Raw genomic sequence first — 14,557 nt, forward strand, 5'->3', positions numbered from 1 at the left:
TAAGTTATTTGATATAATTATTTGATATATTAGATAATGTTGTACTACAAATTATTCTAATATTCAGTAGCAACTGATGTTAATTATTGACGGCTTAGTGATAATTGGTTTCAGGAAGAATATTTTCCAAAATTAAATGCAACCGCTTGTGCTTGTGTTATTTAGTTTGTCGGTTTTCCTAGTTCCTATTGCTGCTATTAAATTAAATCTATAGCGCTTGTCTTAGGTTATTTAGTAGTTAGGGGTAATTAAACCGTGTGTGCTTTAGTTACCTACAACTAAGGGAAAACGGAAATGAAATAATTTCACGACAAATATTCAATTGCATATTAATTACCTTTTGAATCAATGATCAGTATTAAATTCCGGTGGTGGATCTTTACTAACCAAGGTTTTTTATTATAAGTGCTTTCAATATATTATTTTCATTACTCTATTCGTTCATTTAAATTTCTTGTTTATTTAAATTCTCTTTTATTTAATCTTTATTCTCGTCATATTCCAAACCCCCTACCTTTAATTTGAGCACAAAAGTTAAACTAGTTACTCCTCGTGGGATCGATCCTTACTCCCGCTACTACGTTTGTAAGGTATTAATTTGGGAGCCTACGACAGCTCGCCAAATTTTTGCGCCGTTGCCGGGGAGATTTTCTAGCTTATTTTGTGTTGATTTAATTATTTTTTATTTTTTTTTTCTCGTTAATTTGTCCCAAGTTAAAAAAAAAATCTTTTCTTTCATTACTTTTACATAATTGCTGTTATATATTTTCTTTTTGTTTATGCCTATAACTCGATCTGCTAACAAAGAAGTCTTGCCATACAATCCAGAAATTAAAAGAACTGTACGCAGGTGGAGGAAACAAGCTTCGAGAAAATTGAAGTTTAGTGATCTGGCTACCGATTCTACCAATTTTGATTTAGAAGAGGAACCCATGGCTCAAAATCGAACTTTAAAAGAGCTTGGAGCTCCGAATTTAGATCAGCAACCTTTATGCATCACTTTTCCCGCTTTGGATGCCAATGTGCAATTCGAATTAAAATCTGGATTAATTCATCTTTTGCCTTCTTTTCATGGACTTGCAGGTGAAGATCCTCACAAACACTTAAAGGAATTCCACGTGGTGTGTTCAAGTATGAAACCCACAGGGGTTACTGAAGAACAAATCAAGTTGAGAGCCTTTCCCTTTTCTTTGAAAGATTCAGCGAAGGATTGGCTATATTATTTACCCTCCGGAAGCATCATCACATGGAATAACTTAAAGACATCATTCCTTGAAAAATATTTCCCAGCTTCAAGGGCGACCAACATTAGAAAAGAAATCTGTGGTATAAGGCAAAACAATGGAGAGTCATTGTATGAATATTGGGAGCGTTTCAAAAAGCTTTGTGCAAGTTGCCCACACCATCAAATTAGTGATCAATTACTCATTCAATACTTTTATGAAGGACTTTTTTCAATGGATAGAAGCATGATTGATGCTGCAAGCGGCGGTGCTTTAGTTGACAAGACCCCAGACGCTGCAAGAACTCTAATTGCAAACATGGCTGCAAATTCTCAACAGTTTTGCAATAGACTTGTCCAACCGTCTAAGCAAGTGAATGAGGTAAATATTTTTGCTCTTGAACAACAAATTTCTGGTTTAACTACTCTTGTTCGTCAATTAGCAGTAGGCAATATGCAAACTGTAAAAGCAGGTGGAATGTGCTCGGTAGTTGGGCACCAAACTGATGCCTACCCAACTCTTCAAGAAGAACCTATTGAACAAGTTAACATGGCTGGAGGTTTTCCTGGACAACCTCAAGGTAAGTATGATCCGTTTTCTAATAAATATAATTCTGGATGGAGGGATCACCCGAACCTTAGCTATGGGAACTCACAAGGGAACCAGTTTGTTCAGAATCATTCCAATTTTTAGCAGTATAGACAATCATTTCCTTCCATCCAACAACCAACCCAAAACTCTAGCTCAGGTATGAATCTAGAAGATATTGTTAAATCTCTTGCTACTAACACTTTACAGTTTCAACAAGAAACACAACTATTCCAACAAGAGACAAGAGCTAGTATTCAAGAAACAAATGCTAGTATTCAAAACTTGGAAAGACAAATGGGCCAACTAGCAACTACGGTAAGTCGGTTGGAAGCACAGAGTTCTGACAAATTACCCTCTCAAACGATTGTTAATCCTAAAGAGAATGTAAGTGAAATTACTGTGAGAAGTATGTCGCTGGAAAGGAATGTTGATTTAGACAAGGAAATAAGTGCAGGTAATATTGCCAATAATAAAGAGATGTCCCAAGGTAAGCTTTCTTCTTTTTCTGATTATGAACCAGTACCCCCATTTCCTCAAGCTCTTTTAGAACCAATAAGAGGAAACTCAAATAATGATATGTATGAGACATTTCGTGAATGTGAGGCTAATAAACCATTTTTAGATTCTATGAAAAGAATACCTCGCTATGCAAATTTTCTAAAAGAGTTATGCACTTTGAAAAAGAAACAAAATAAAGGAGTTGAGGAAGTGAAAGTGCAAGATAATGCCTCTATATCTAGTCAAAGCAATCTTATTGAAAAGTGCAAAGATCAAGGTATGTTTACTATTCCATGCATGATAAGTAGTGTGAAATTTGAAAATGCTATGTTAGATTTAGGAGCTTCTATTAATGTGATGCCATATCCTGTGTATGCTTCTTTAAATCTTGGACCCCTGAATAAATCTAGTATAGTAATTCAATTGGCTGATGGATCTACTACATATCCTAGGGGTGTGGTTGAGGATTTGCTTGTTAAAGGTAATAATTTGGTTTTTCCTGCTGATTTTTATGTGCTTGATATGGAAAATAATAATAAAATTTCTCATATTTTATTAGGAAGGCCATTCTTAAAAACTGCAAAAACTAAAATTGATATTCATAGTGGTATGCTACTATGGAGTCTAATGGTAAATTGGTGACTTTTAGTATTTATGATACCATGAAATCTCCTAGTGATGATAATTTTGCAATTTTTGTTGATTCTTTGAAGTTTGTTAAATTTGATGAAATTGTTTCTAATGAAAATGAAAAAGATAAAAAAAATAAATCATCTTTGAGTACTAATCTGCATGAAGGGATTGTTTCTTTGAATACTCATAATCATCGAAGGTACTCAAAACGACGATGGAAATTTAAAGAAATATCATAAGTCGAGCCAACGACAATAAACAAAGGCACTGCTTGGGAGGCAACCTAAGGTGTGTTTGTTCCATTCTTTTTATTTTATTCCATTTTCTCATTCAATAACCCTTTTTCTGTGCCTTTTTATTCAACATTGGGGACAATGTTGATAATAAGTGTGGGGAGGGGATTAAGTTTTATTATTTGTTTGCTTATGTCAAAATTTTGTTTGCTTATGTCACAATTTTCAAAAAAAAAATTCAATAAATATTTTACTAGTATTTTATGCAAAATAAGTATTATTTTGAAAAATTACTATATTTTTTCCTTTCTTGGAATTCATAACATGATTGAATAAATAGTTTGGCAAATTGTGATTAGTTTGTTAGCATTTCCTGTTTGATATGTAGTGACTATATTAAGTAAGCAATAAACCTGTGAGATTTTGAGTCATTGACCGACACTTCGGTCTTATTTTATTCCTATTGTGTGATTTCTTCCATAATTTTGTTTCTCTAGAACTTGCCTTGATTCTCTTTTAAAGCTAATTAGACCATGCATGATTCAAGTGTGATTAAGGCCATTATTTGATTTTTAGCCTCACTAGCCAAATAACCGGTTTGTCCTATGATTTATTTCCCCTTGTTAACCACTTTGAGCTTTATGGCCATTCTTTTCTTTACTTTGAACCACATTACAAGCCTTTTATATCTAAAAATAATGTCTTCACCCAGCTGAATAACTAGTGGAGCAAATTTTGAATTATTCTTGTAATCTGTGTGAGGTTGTGAAGAATAATTGTAGGGGAGATCACTTACTTTTGTTAATATGATTGAGAGTGAGGTGGGTTGTATCTTCATTGTCAATTTGTTGTTGGTCTTCTATGAAAAAGAAAACGAAGACAGTTCATATGATTCAAAAAAAAAAAAAAAGTATTGAAATTGAAAAAAATGAAGAAATGGGAGAAACAATGAATATATGTTGAAAAAAAAAATGTTGCTGAAAATTTATATGAAAAATGAGAAATAATCAGCAGTTTCTTCTGAATCTGAAGTTACCTCTAAATAAATGAAGCAAGGGGAATTTCTGGTAATATTGAAGAACTCTTTATTTTTGAGAATGATAGTTGAAGTGTCAATGAGAAATGCTTTGAATGGAGACTGAGGGTGTTGAGCAAGGATCTTGGATTGTTTTATTTATTTGCTCTACTAGTTTGAAAGCTTTTGTTTAAATTACTTTCCTAAAATGTTCTCTACCTTAACCCTAGCCTCATTACAACCTGTGAAAAGTCCTTATGATTTGTGTCATGCATGACTCCTGTAGTGTTGATTGAGAAGATATGCAAGGATATGGTAGAGCAATTTTATAGGAATGAACTTGAGTGAAATCTATACCCATCAAACACTTGAGTGATGAGTGATATTCCTGTGAGGGCTTACTTATTTAGTTTTCTTCATTTTCAAATAGGAATGCTAACTTATTAATTGCAGGGTGCTTCAGATTGTTGTTCATGAAGTCTTATGAATTTTTGGAATTTCATTTTAATTTACTTCGCAAATAATATTTTTAATTAAGGACAAGCAAACGTTTTAGTGTGGGGGAGTTTGATATGCATATTTTATGCTCATATTTTAAGTACATCTTTATAATAATTTTACATTCATTATTTAATATTATTTAATAATTAGTTCTTTTTAGAGTTTAACAACTAATGAGCTAGATATAGTACTAAATATATATAATATATAATATATAATATATAATATATATAAAACACATACTAATTATATATACTATGTACTACTACATACAAAATATTATATATATATATATATATATATATATATATATATATATATATATATAAATATAGAACACAAATAGTCACAAATAGTACTTTATAGAACACAAATAGTACGTACTAGTAATAATATATATGCATTAGAAATATATATATATATATATATATATATATATATATATATATATATATTAAGTATTATTTTTATTTGTTTGGTCCACTCTTCGTAGCATGCAAACATATTTTCTTATGTTGATTGTTTCTTTCGCAGCTCACGGACATTGAACATGGCGGCTCGGAGGACACGGAATACGGCACAAATGTAGGAAATTGGATGGTTGAAATTCATTTGGCCTATTTTTAGAATGCTATAAATAGTAGAAGTTTCCTATTGTAAAATGTTTATTCTTCCCCTCTCGATTATTCTTTAAATTTGTTATCAATGTCTATTCGTTGCTAATTTCTTTAGCTTGGTTTAGTGAATTGTAGCCCCGGAATTGATTATGCTGTAAGATTATTTATTTATTTTGGTATATAATTTTTATGCATTTGAGTATTAAATATTCTTCTAAGTTATTTGATATAATTATTTGCTATATTAGATAATTTTGTGCTACAAATTATTCTAATATTCAGTAGCAACTGAGGTTAATTATTGGCGGCTTAGTGATAATTGGTCTCATGAAGAATATTTTCCTAAATTAAATGCAACCGCTTGTGCTTGTGTTATTTAGTTTGTCGATTTTCCTAGTTCCTATTGCTGCTATTAAATTAAATCTATAGCGCTTGTCTTAGGTTATTTAGTAGTTAGGGGTAATTAAACTGCGTGTGCTTTAGTTACCTACAACTAAGGGAAAACGGAAATGAAATAATTTCACGACAAATATTCAATTGCATATTAATTACCTTTTGAATCAATGATCAGTGTTAAATTCCGGTGGTGGATCTTTACTAACCAAGATTTTCTATTATAAGTGCTTTCAATATAGTATTTTCATTACTCTATTCGTTCATTTAAATTTCTTGTTTATTTAAATTCTCTTTTATTTAATCTTTATTCTCGTCATATTCCAAACCCCCTACATTTAATTTGAGCACAAAAGTTAAACTAGTTACTCCTCGTGGGATCGATCCTTACTCCCGCTACTATGTTTGTAAGGTTTTAATTTGGGAGCCTACGACAGCTCGCCATATACTGTATATTCCATGTACTATACATATAGCCGTACATCGCACGGGTGCAACTACTAGTATATAATAAAGCAAAAGTCAAGGCCACAAAATTTTCCCTCCAAAACATTTTTATGTTTTTTGTGAAGGTAAATCAAACATTTTATTTTGGTGAGCAATTATTGTTACAATTATTATCTTTATCCTTGCTATATAGCATTTAGATTAAATAAATATTTTTATTAATTACTTTATGTAACTCTTCGTTGTCCCATGTTTATTGGATTTGTAAATTTGTAAATTTTTTTTTAAATATTTTGGTATTTGAAAGGTCATATACATATCAGAATTTTTGTTTAATTAACCACTTAAGAGGATATTCTGCCACTTCGTATACTTAAGGCTCTGTTTGGCAGAGCTTATTTAGGAGCTTATACCTTATTTTAAGCTACTAATAAGCTATAAGCTTTGTTTGGTAATGTACCCAAAATAAGCTCCTAGCTTAAAATAAGAGCTTATTTTGGAACTCTACCGTTTCAAAATAAGCTCCTAGCTTCCTAACTTTTTTTTTTTTTCATCTTTATTATTTTAAAGAAATGACATAATTTACCATTCCCAATTAAAACCCTTTTCTCTTCTCTTTTATCCACAAGTTTCACCACAAATACTACTACTACAATGAGATTTGCAACAATATTGCTACTTCATTATGAGATGCTAGATCATGATTATGCTAATAGTTTTATTTTAAAATGTTAATTTTTTTAAAGACAAAATGTTAAATTTTAATATGTAAACAAACTAATTTAAATTTTATGAAGATGTCCTTTTTAGTCTTTTTATATTTATCAGCTTATCAAAAAGCTAATTTTACCAAACACTTTCAATCATAACAGCTAGCTTAACAACTCTTCAGTTTTCAGCTCCTTTTTTAGCTTTCAGCTCCTAGCTTATAACTTTTTAGCTAGGTTTGCCAAACAGAGCCTTAAACTTAAATCACTATTACAAATCATAAATACAAGTGCAGCAAAGTAAAGAAAATTTTTGCAATCCTCAATACTAACACTAAACTATATATATATATATATATATATATATATATATATATACACACACACACACGTAGCGCTATAAACCTGAACGCTATAAATAAGTCCTATGGAGAAAAATGTTGGAGTTGCCGTGGAATTGCATATGACATGTTGGGACCGCGACCATATTCATGAGGAGGAAGAAGACAGTTGGTTGAAGATTAAGGTGCGTTGATGCACCATAAAAAATTATGTAAATCCAATTTCATATATAGTCTGTGAGTTGTGAGCTCTACAGTTGTATGTGAAAAAAAAAATGAAAATGTTGAAGAAATAAACCACCATGGCAAGAGAAAGAAGCAAAAGGTACCATTAAATAATCTGGAGTATTTGCTTTTTTTTTTTTTTTTTTTTTAATGATTTTGAGCATGCTTAACATATGTGAATAATGTTAGACTTCAAAACATTGTCAATGTGAATAAAAATCTCAAAAGTGAAATACAAACAATTAAACGTTAGTATGTTCATAAACATTAAATATTAGTATGTTCATAATAGACTAAGTAGTATAGAAATATTAGCGAGTGTTTATTTTCCTCATTTTAGAGAATAGTTAATCAAATATTTAAGTCATATATTTTCCCTTAACAAATGTTTGAATTAATTATAGAAAAAATATTTTCTATAATTTTGTAGGGAAAATGGCACTTTTTCCCCCTATGTTATATACTTATAGCACTTTTTCCCCCTCAATTATTTAAGTGGCTCTTTTTCCCCCTGAAATGTTAAATGGACATATTTACCCTTAAAATAAATATTTCATTTATTTTTATTCTCCAATAAATTTTACTATAATTTGGTTCAAACCAGATACTATAGTAACCAAACCAAAATATTCCAATTACAATTTATAATCAAAACGCGATATTTAGAGTTTATTAAAATCACGAACTGGAATGGGCGGTTTATGTTCCAAACTGAAAAAATAAAATACATTTATTGTTGAATTTAAACTATTTTAAAATAAAAAATAAAATTTTAAAATAAAGACGGTTCAAAATCGCGAACGGGATCCGGAACCGTCGGTTCATGATCCAGTTTTTTTTTTTTTTTTTTTTTTTTTTTTATTCTTAAATTTAATAAATTGAAATCCAAATATTGGGTTCTAGATCTGAATCATAACTGAAAACTTTTAATTCGATTGCTATAGTGTCTGGTTTAGTTCGAACCGAACCGTGGTAATCGCTACATATACGCAATAATTTGTTGGAGAAGTAAAATAAATAAAATGTTTACTTTAAGGGTAGAAATGTCAATTTAATATATTAGGGGAGAAAACCACCACTTTTAAAATAATTGAGGGGGCTAATGTGCTTACATAAATAATTGAGGGGGAAAAAGTGCTATAAGTATATAACATAGGGGGAAAAAGTGCCATTTAAAAAATTATTGTCCCCTTATTTTATATATATATATATATATATATATATATATATATATATATATATATATATATATATATATATATATATATATATATATATCCGGATTAACCAATATTTAAATCCTATATTTCCTCTTAACAAATGTTAGAATTAATTTTTGCAAAAATTATTCTATAATTTTATATGAAATAAAAAACTCAAATGTGCCTTCATTATATATATACACACACAGAATCAGGTTAATCAAATATTTTGAAAGTAATATATTTGATTGTAATTTTGTATATGAAAAAAAAATTTCAACTATGTAAATAAATCTGGAAAAATAGTTTATTTAGAAAATCAATTTGCACATATAAGAAAAAATATAGATAGAAATGGAAGAACCGGTGGAGTCAAGGGCGAGGAGCTAGAAGGTCTGGGTGCGAAGAACCGGAGGATTGTGTGCGAAGAATCGGAGGTGGCGGATGCAGAGAGGCGGAGGGGCGTAGAATGCCGGATAAGGAAGAAAACGTAAAGACTTTAGCGGAAGGTGTATTTGGGTGAGAAGCTGCGCAATAGTAGTGTCTTAGAGTCAGAGATTTGGTTTTCAAAAAAAAAGGGTCAAAGATTTGCAGAATTTGTGTTTATGTATAAACGCAAATTATGCCGTGGAAACGTGCTCACCATGCTTGGTGAACACGCTTCCAAACGACGTCGTTTTTGGCGTCGTTTTTAAAAAAAAAAAAAAAAAAAAAACATTGTTCTATTAACGGCGTTAGGAAGGCAGTTATGATCAGACAACTCTTTGCGTTTGATTCTTTCCTATTCGCAAATCTCTGAAGGCAATTGTGATCCGACATTCGCGATTCTTCCCTATTCGCGATGGAGGAGACGACGGTTCGAGGAGAAGATTCAACCGATATGATTTCTGCGATTCCAGGTTGCGTTCGATTTTATGCGTTTGATTTCGTTTGATTTATGAGATCATGGATTGTTGAAGATTTAGTTATTTTTATTGGTATTTGTTCAGTATCTATGCAGTTTGAATGTTCATAATGGCCGTAAATGTGTATTAGTTCCATGTTTCTGTTATGAATTTTACATAATGCAATTATGTATTTTCTGTTACAGAGTTATGAATTTTGATACTCTGTTCATGCATGTGATATGAATATTCATAATGTAATAGTACTATGTCCATAACATATTAACTGGTATGTTACACTGCTTGCATATACTCAGTGAATGAAGATTGTGTTGGTGATTCAATAAGCAATGATCAAGCAGAGTTAAACATTGACATTGATGGCTCGTCTTCAAGTCCAGGTTCTTTTTATTAGTTGGTGTATCATGAATGTTGTTTCTGGTAGGTGTAGGTACTGATTCATGGTGATTATATGCAAATTGAATGTTGTGATTGGTATTAATAATTTGTTCACGTTATGAATTTACAGTTTTGAGGTTATGAATTTTCCGTTATGTTATTATGAATTTTCTATATGAGATTATGAATTTTCCATATGAGGTTATGAATTTTATGTTATGAGTTTATGCATTTCATGCCATGAGTATCTATGCAACTTTGAATGCTCATAATGTCACAAATGTTATTGATACCCGGTCTTTGTTATGAACTTTCTTATATGATGTTATGAATTTTATTCTTTGTGATTATGAATGTTCTCACATGAGATTATGAATTCTATAGTGTAGCATATTATATTCATTATAGGTGAAATCCACATTCATATTTTAGTAGTTGGTATAGGTGTGGTTATATTTTTGTTGCAATTGCAGTTGATGAAGACTTGGTGGGTGTTGTAGTAAGAAATGTTGACGAAGCTTTTGAGTTATATAATGGATATGCATACAGAGTTGGTTTTAGTGTGAGGAAAGGCCAACAACGTTATAAGGCATCTACTAAGTCAATTCAGATGAAGAGGTTCTTCTGTGCTAAGGCTGGGTATAAGCAGAAACCAAACAGTGGTGTTAAGCTTTATTCAAAGATTGATATGAGGACTGGATGTGGTGCATTTGTTCAATTTGATGTGGGGGGTGATGGGATGTGGACAGTTACAAAACACTTGAAAGAGCACAATCACGAGTTATGTTCATTTGGCAAGAGTCATCTGCTTCGGTCGCATAGAAGAGTGGGAAACAATCAGCTTGAATATTTAAAAGACATGAAGAGTAGTGGTGTTGCATTGGCGGATGGTATGAGGTTTTTGAAACATCAGTCAGGGGGTTCTCCATTGGTTGGCTTTACCAACCGCGATGCTTACAATTCGATGGCTTCTGTGAGTTTGAAGTGTTTGGATGGATCTGATTCCAATTCTTTGATTGAGATATTCAGGAGGAGGCAATCTAATGAGGCTGATTTCTTTTTTGATTTCGAAGTTGATTTGGATGGAAGATTGTGTAGTTTTTTTTGGAGGGATGGTCAAATGAGAAGGGATTATGAGGTGTTTGGTGATCTGTTAGTGCATGATACAACATACCGCACTAACAAATATGATATGATTTGTGGTCCTTTTGTAGGGATGAACCATCATTGCATGAATGTAATGTTTGGTTGTGGTTTTTTGATGAATGAGAGGATAGAGTCATTTGCGTGGTTGTTTAGAGTGTTTTTAAGATCCATGGATGGCAAGTGTCCACAGACTATCATGACGGATCAATGTTCAGCTATGGCTGCTGGCATTTCCATGGTGTTTCCTACATCACGCCACCGTCTTTGCATATGGCATATTGGTGAGAATTCGAAGAAGCATATCAAGGCATTGAGGAATCATAAGGATTTTCTGGATATGTTCAATTGTGTGTTGAAATACACCGAGACTGAAGCTGAATTTGAGGTTTACTGGACAAGGTATGTTATTATGAATTTACATTATATAATTCTGAATTTTCTGTTATGTATTATGGATTTTCTGTTATGTCATTATGTATTTTCTGTTATATGATTTATGAATTTTCTAATATGAGATTATGAATTCACAGTTATACAATTCTGGATTTTATGTTATGTCATTATGTATTTTCTGTTATGTCATTATGTATTTTGTGTTATATGATTATGAACTTTGTAATATGAGATAATGAATTCACAGTATACAATTATGTATTTTCTGTTATGTCATTATGTATTTTCTGTTATATGATTATGAACTTTCTAATATGAGATTATGAATTTTCAGAATATGAGTAATAAACATGTGTTTTAACCTTTTCAGGATGGTTACAAAATATAATTGTCATAAGAATACATGGCTAGAGAAGCTTTATGACTGTAGGGAGAAGTGGTGTCCAGCGTTCAACAAGGATTATTTCTCCGGGGGTATTTTATCTTCGCAAAGGAGTGAAAGCACAAATCATGCAATTTCTAGGAGGCTGTCCAAGACTGCTGGTTTATGTGATTTTTATTCATCCTTTGTGAGTGTTATATCTGAATGGAGAAGTAAGGAAAATGGCGAGGATTTCCGGTGTTCTCAAGGAGTACCCGCCATGATGATGGATCATGTGAAACTCCTTTCACATGCTAGAGAGGTTTATACAATTGAGATTTATTTTTTGTTCGAGGAACAATTTATGAAAGGTAGCTCTTGTTATCAAGAAATGGTGTTGAACGATGGTTGTAAGTGCAAGTATCACGTGTGGCGACCAGACATAGATATCATAAGGCATGAAGTAACCTTTAAGGCAATCAATTTGGATATATGCTGTAGTTGCAAGCTGTTTTCAGAATTGGGAATACTTTGCTGTCACTGCTTACGTATACTTCATGTGCACTGTGTTTCCAGTATTCCCGATAAATACATTCTAAAAAGATGGACTAAAAAGGTTGTTGAGGGTAGAAATGTGGACATTGCATCTGTGTTTTATAATGGTGGTGTCCCTTCTTCAATTTGGGCTGTTGAGATTAGTAGGAAATTTCAAAGGCTTATTGTTTCTAGCCAAGATAACAGTGTTGCTAGACAATTCTGTGATGAAGCCGTTGAGAATGCAAGGAAAAACATTGAAGCTGAGATTGGGGATGTGAACACTGAGGAGGGTGCTGTGTCTTCGTCAAGTGGTATTGTCCAAGACCCCTCAAGCCGGAGGGGTAAATGTGTGAGAAATAAAAGGAGTAGTAGTGTTATTGAGAAGAAGTACAATGCAGCAAGGGGAAGAAAGAGTGCTGCAAACAAGCTTGCTTCAATTACAAAGGGCTCTGTCCAATCATTGGTCTTGGAAAATATTTCAGAGATTGCTCGTGATGGATATCTTGTACATCTAAGCACCGGGGGTTCACAATTTGTTCATTTTAATAAGAATGTAGACCACGATGTAGCTATAGATTGAGATCGTGTTAACAGTATGTACTTATGAATTTTATGATTTTTAGATATAGGATGAGAATTATGTGTCAGATTATGAATTTTCCTTTACCAGTTTATGAACTTTCATTTACCAGTTTATGAACTTTCCTTTACCAGTTTATGAATTTTCCTCTATGTGATTATGAATTTACAGTATGTTCTTATGAATTTTATGTCTCAGATTATGAATCTTCCTTTATCTGATTATGAATTTTCCTTTATGTGATTATGAATTTTCCTATATGTGATTATGAATTTAGAGTATGTGCTTATGAATTTTATGCTATTAAGATTTTATGAGAATTATGTCTCAGATTATGAATTTTCCTTTATTTGATTATGAATGTTACTTTATGTGATTATGAATTTTCCTTGTTGTCATTATGAATGTTATTTTAATGTTATGTAATAATGAATTTCAGTTATAGCTAACACGTATACATTCATAATCTCATAAAAGAAAGTTCATAATTGCATAATAGAAAATTCATAATATGGTAGTTGAAAATTCATAAACTCTACATGATCCACATGTAATCTGAATTAAGAGCAATAGATTGTATATTCATAGGTGCAAAATATCTGTGCACATTACAAAATGAGAGATTGACAATCTAGGGTACCAACAGTCAAGATTTGCTTCATGTTCACAACATATTCAAACACCAAAAAGCGGTATAGTTTCATTTCTTTTTTGAAAGATCCTTGGCTGCCTTCATAACTCGCAATCTTTCAGTGTTCCTACCCCATGTGATAATGTTTGATGCGTATTTAGCTCTAAGCTCCCAAATGAAGTCAGCCTTCAAAAAAAAAAAAGATGTTAAAAAACAAAAAAAAAAAAACAAATCTAAGTTGAAATTAATATATCTTATACTCTTACATTTACATGGGTGCCTATCTTGAATCCACTGTCCCAATCTTGAACATTCCCCTTGTAGGACTCCATGTGTCGCATGACATATATGCCACAATCAATGACATTGTCAAGCTCCTTCCAAGGAATGGCCAAGTATGATACAGGAAGGTTTTGTATCTTACGGAGTAGGGGGGATTTTTCTGCAGTCAAGTACTCTTTTAAAGCATTCATCTGGACAAAAATGAAACTAGTGTGATAATGATTCACATGAAATGTATAACAAACGTTTGAAAGGTCAAGTTTAAGGTTAAGTTACCAGTAGATTTGGGCAATCTTCATACTTGTCAGCTTCAGTAACACCCTTAGGCAACATCTTGTTGTCAATGATTTCAACACTTTTTGAGATGGTGTTGATGCAGACAACAAAGTAGTGTTCGTGTCGAAGCACGGGGAAAAATAGCTAACATCAAAAGAAGAAGTAGTTAGAATAGAGAAGAAATATGTAATTAATGAATAAATGTTGAAGGTGGGTAATTATAAATTACCAAATCAGCATCATTGACATTAAGATTTTCAAATTTTGAAATCTCATACTGTAATCGCTCATTGAAATTATCCTTCCGCTTTTGAAGCGGAAGATTCTTCATCCACTGTTCAGATGGGTCGAGTTGAAGCTAAGGGGAAAAAAATACGTATCAATGATAAGTTGTGCAATATGTAATGGCAGTCATACGTAATTCATGATATCATAACATAAA

General features: G+C 31.9%; 1 protein-coding gene across 1 annotated transcript; it reads left to right on the forward strand.

Moving 5' to 3' along the window:
* The first annotated feature begins 9,467 nt into the window (after nucleotides 1–9,467).
* Nucleotides 9,468–12,926, forward strand: LOC109174058 (protein FAR-RED IMPAIRED RESPONSE 1-like). The gene is made up of 6 exons (XM_019323351.1): nucleotides 9,468–9,525; nucleotides 9,828–9,911; nucleotides 10,383–10,981; nucleotides 11,354–11,454; nucleotides 11,819–12,131; nucleotides 12,225–12,926. Exons 1-6 carry the CDS (start codon nucleotides 9,468–9,470, stop codon nucleotides 12,924–12,926), a joined length of 1,857 nt encoding a protein of 618 aa, XP_019178896.1.
* The last annotated feature ends 1,631 nt before the right edge of the window (nucleotides 12,927–14,557 follow it).

This window comes from Ipomoea nil, unplaced genomic scaffold (assembly GCF_001879475.1).
Source record: "Ipomoea nil cultivar Tokyo-kokei standard unplaced genomic scaffold, Asagao_1.1 scaffold0519, whole genome shotgun sequence".
Classification (NCBI taxonomy): Eukaryota; Viridiplantae; Streptophyta; class Magnoliopsida; order Solanales; family Convolvulaceae; genus Ipomoea; species Ipomoea nil.

What these genes read in the sequence shown, in the direction of transcription:
- LOC109174058 (XM_019323351.1), top strand. Translation starts at nt 9,468, where the DNA reads ATGGAGGAGACGACGGTTCGAGGAGAAGATTCAACCGATATGATTTCT. An exon ending in TGGCTCGTCTTCAAGTCCAG is followed by an intron (nt 9,912 to 10,382) that starts GTTCTTTTTATT and finishes TTGCAATTGCAG; the next exon opens with TTGATGAAGACTTGGTGGGT. An exon ending in ATTTCTTTTTTGATTTCGAA is followed by an intron (nt 10,982 to 11,353) that starts GTTGATTTGGAT and finishes AATTCGAAGAAG; the next exon opens with CATATCAAGGCATTGAGGAA.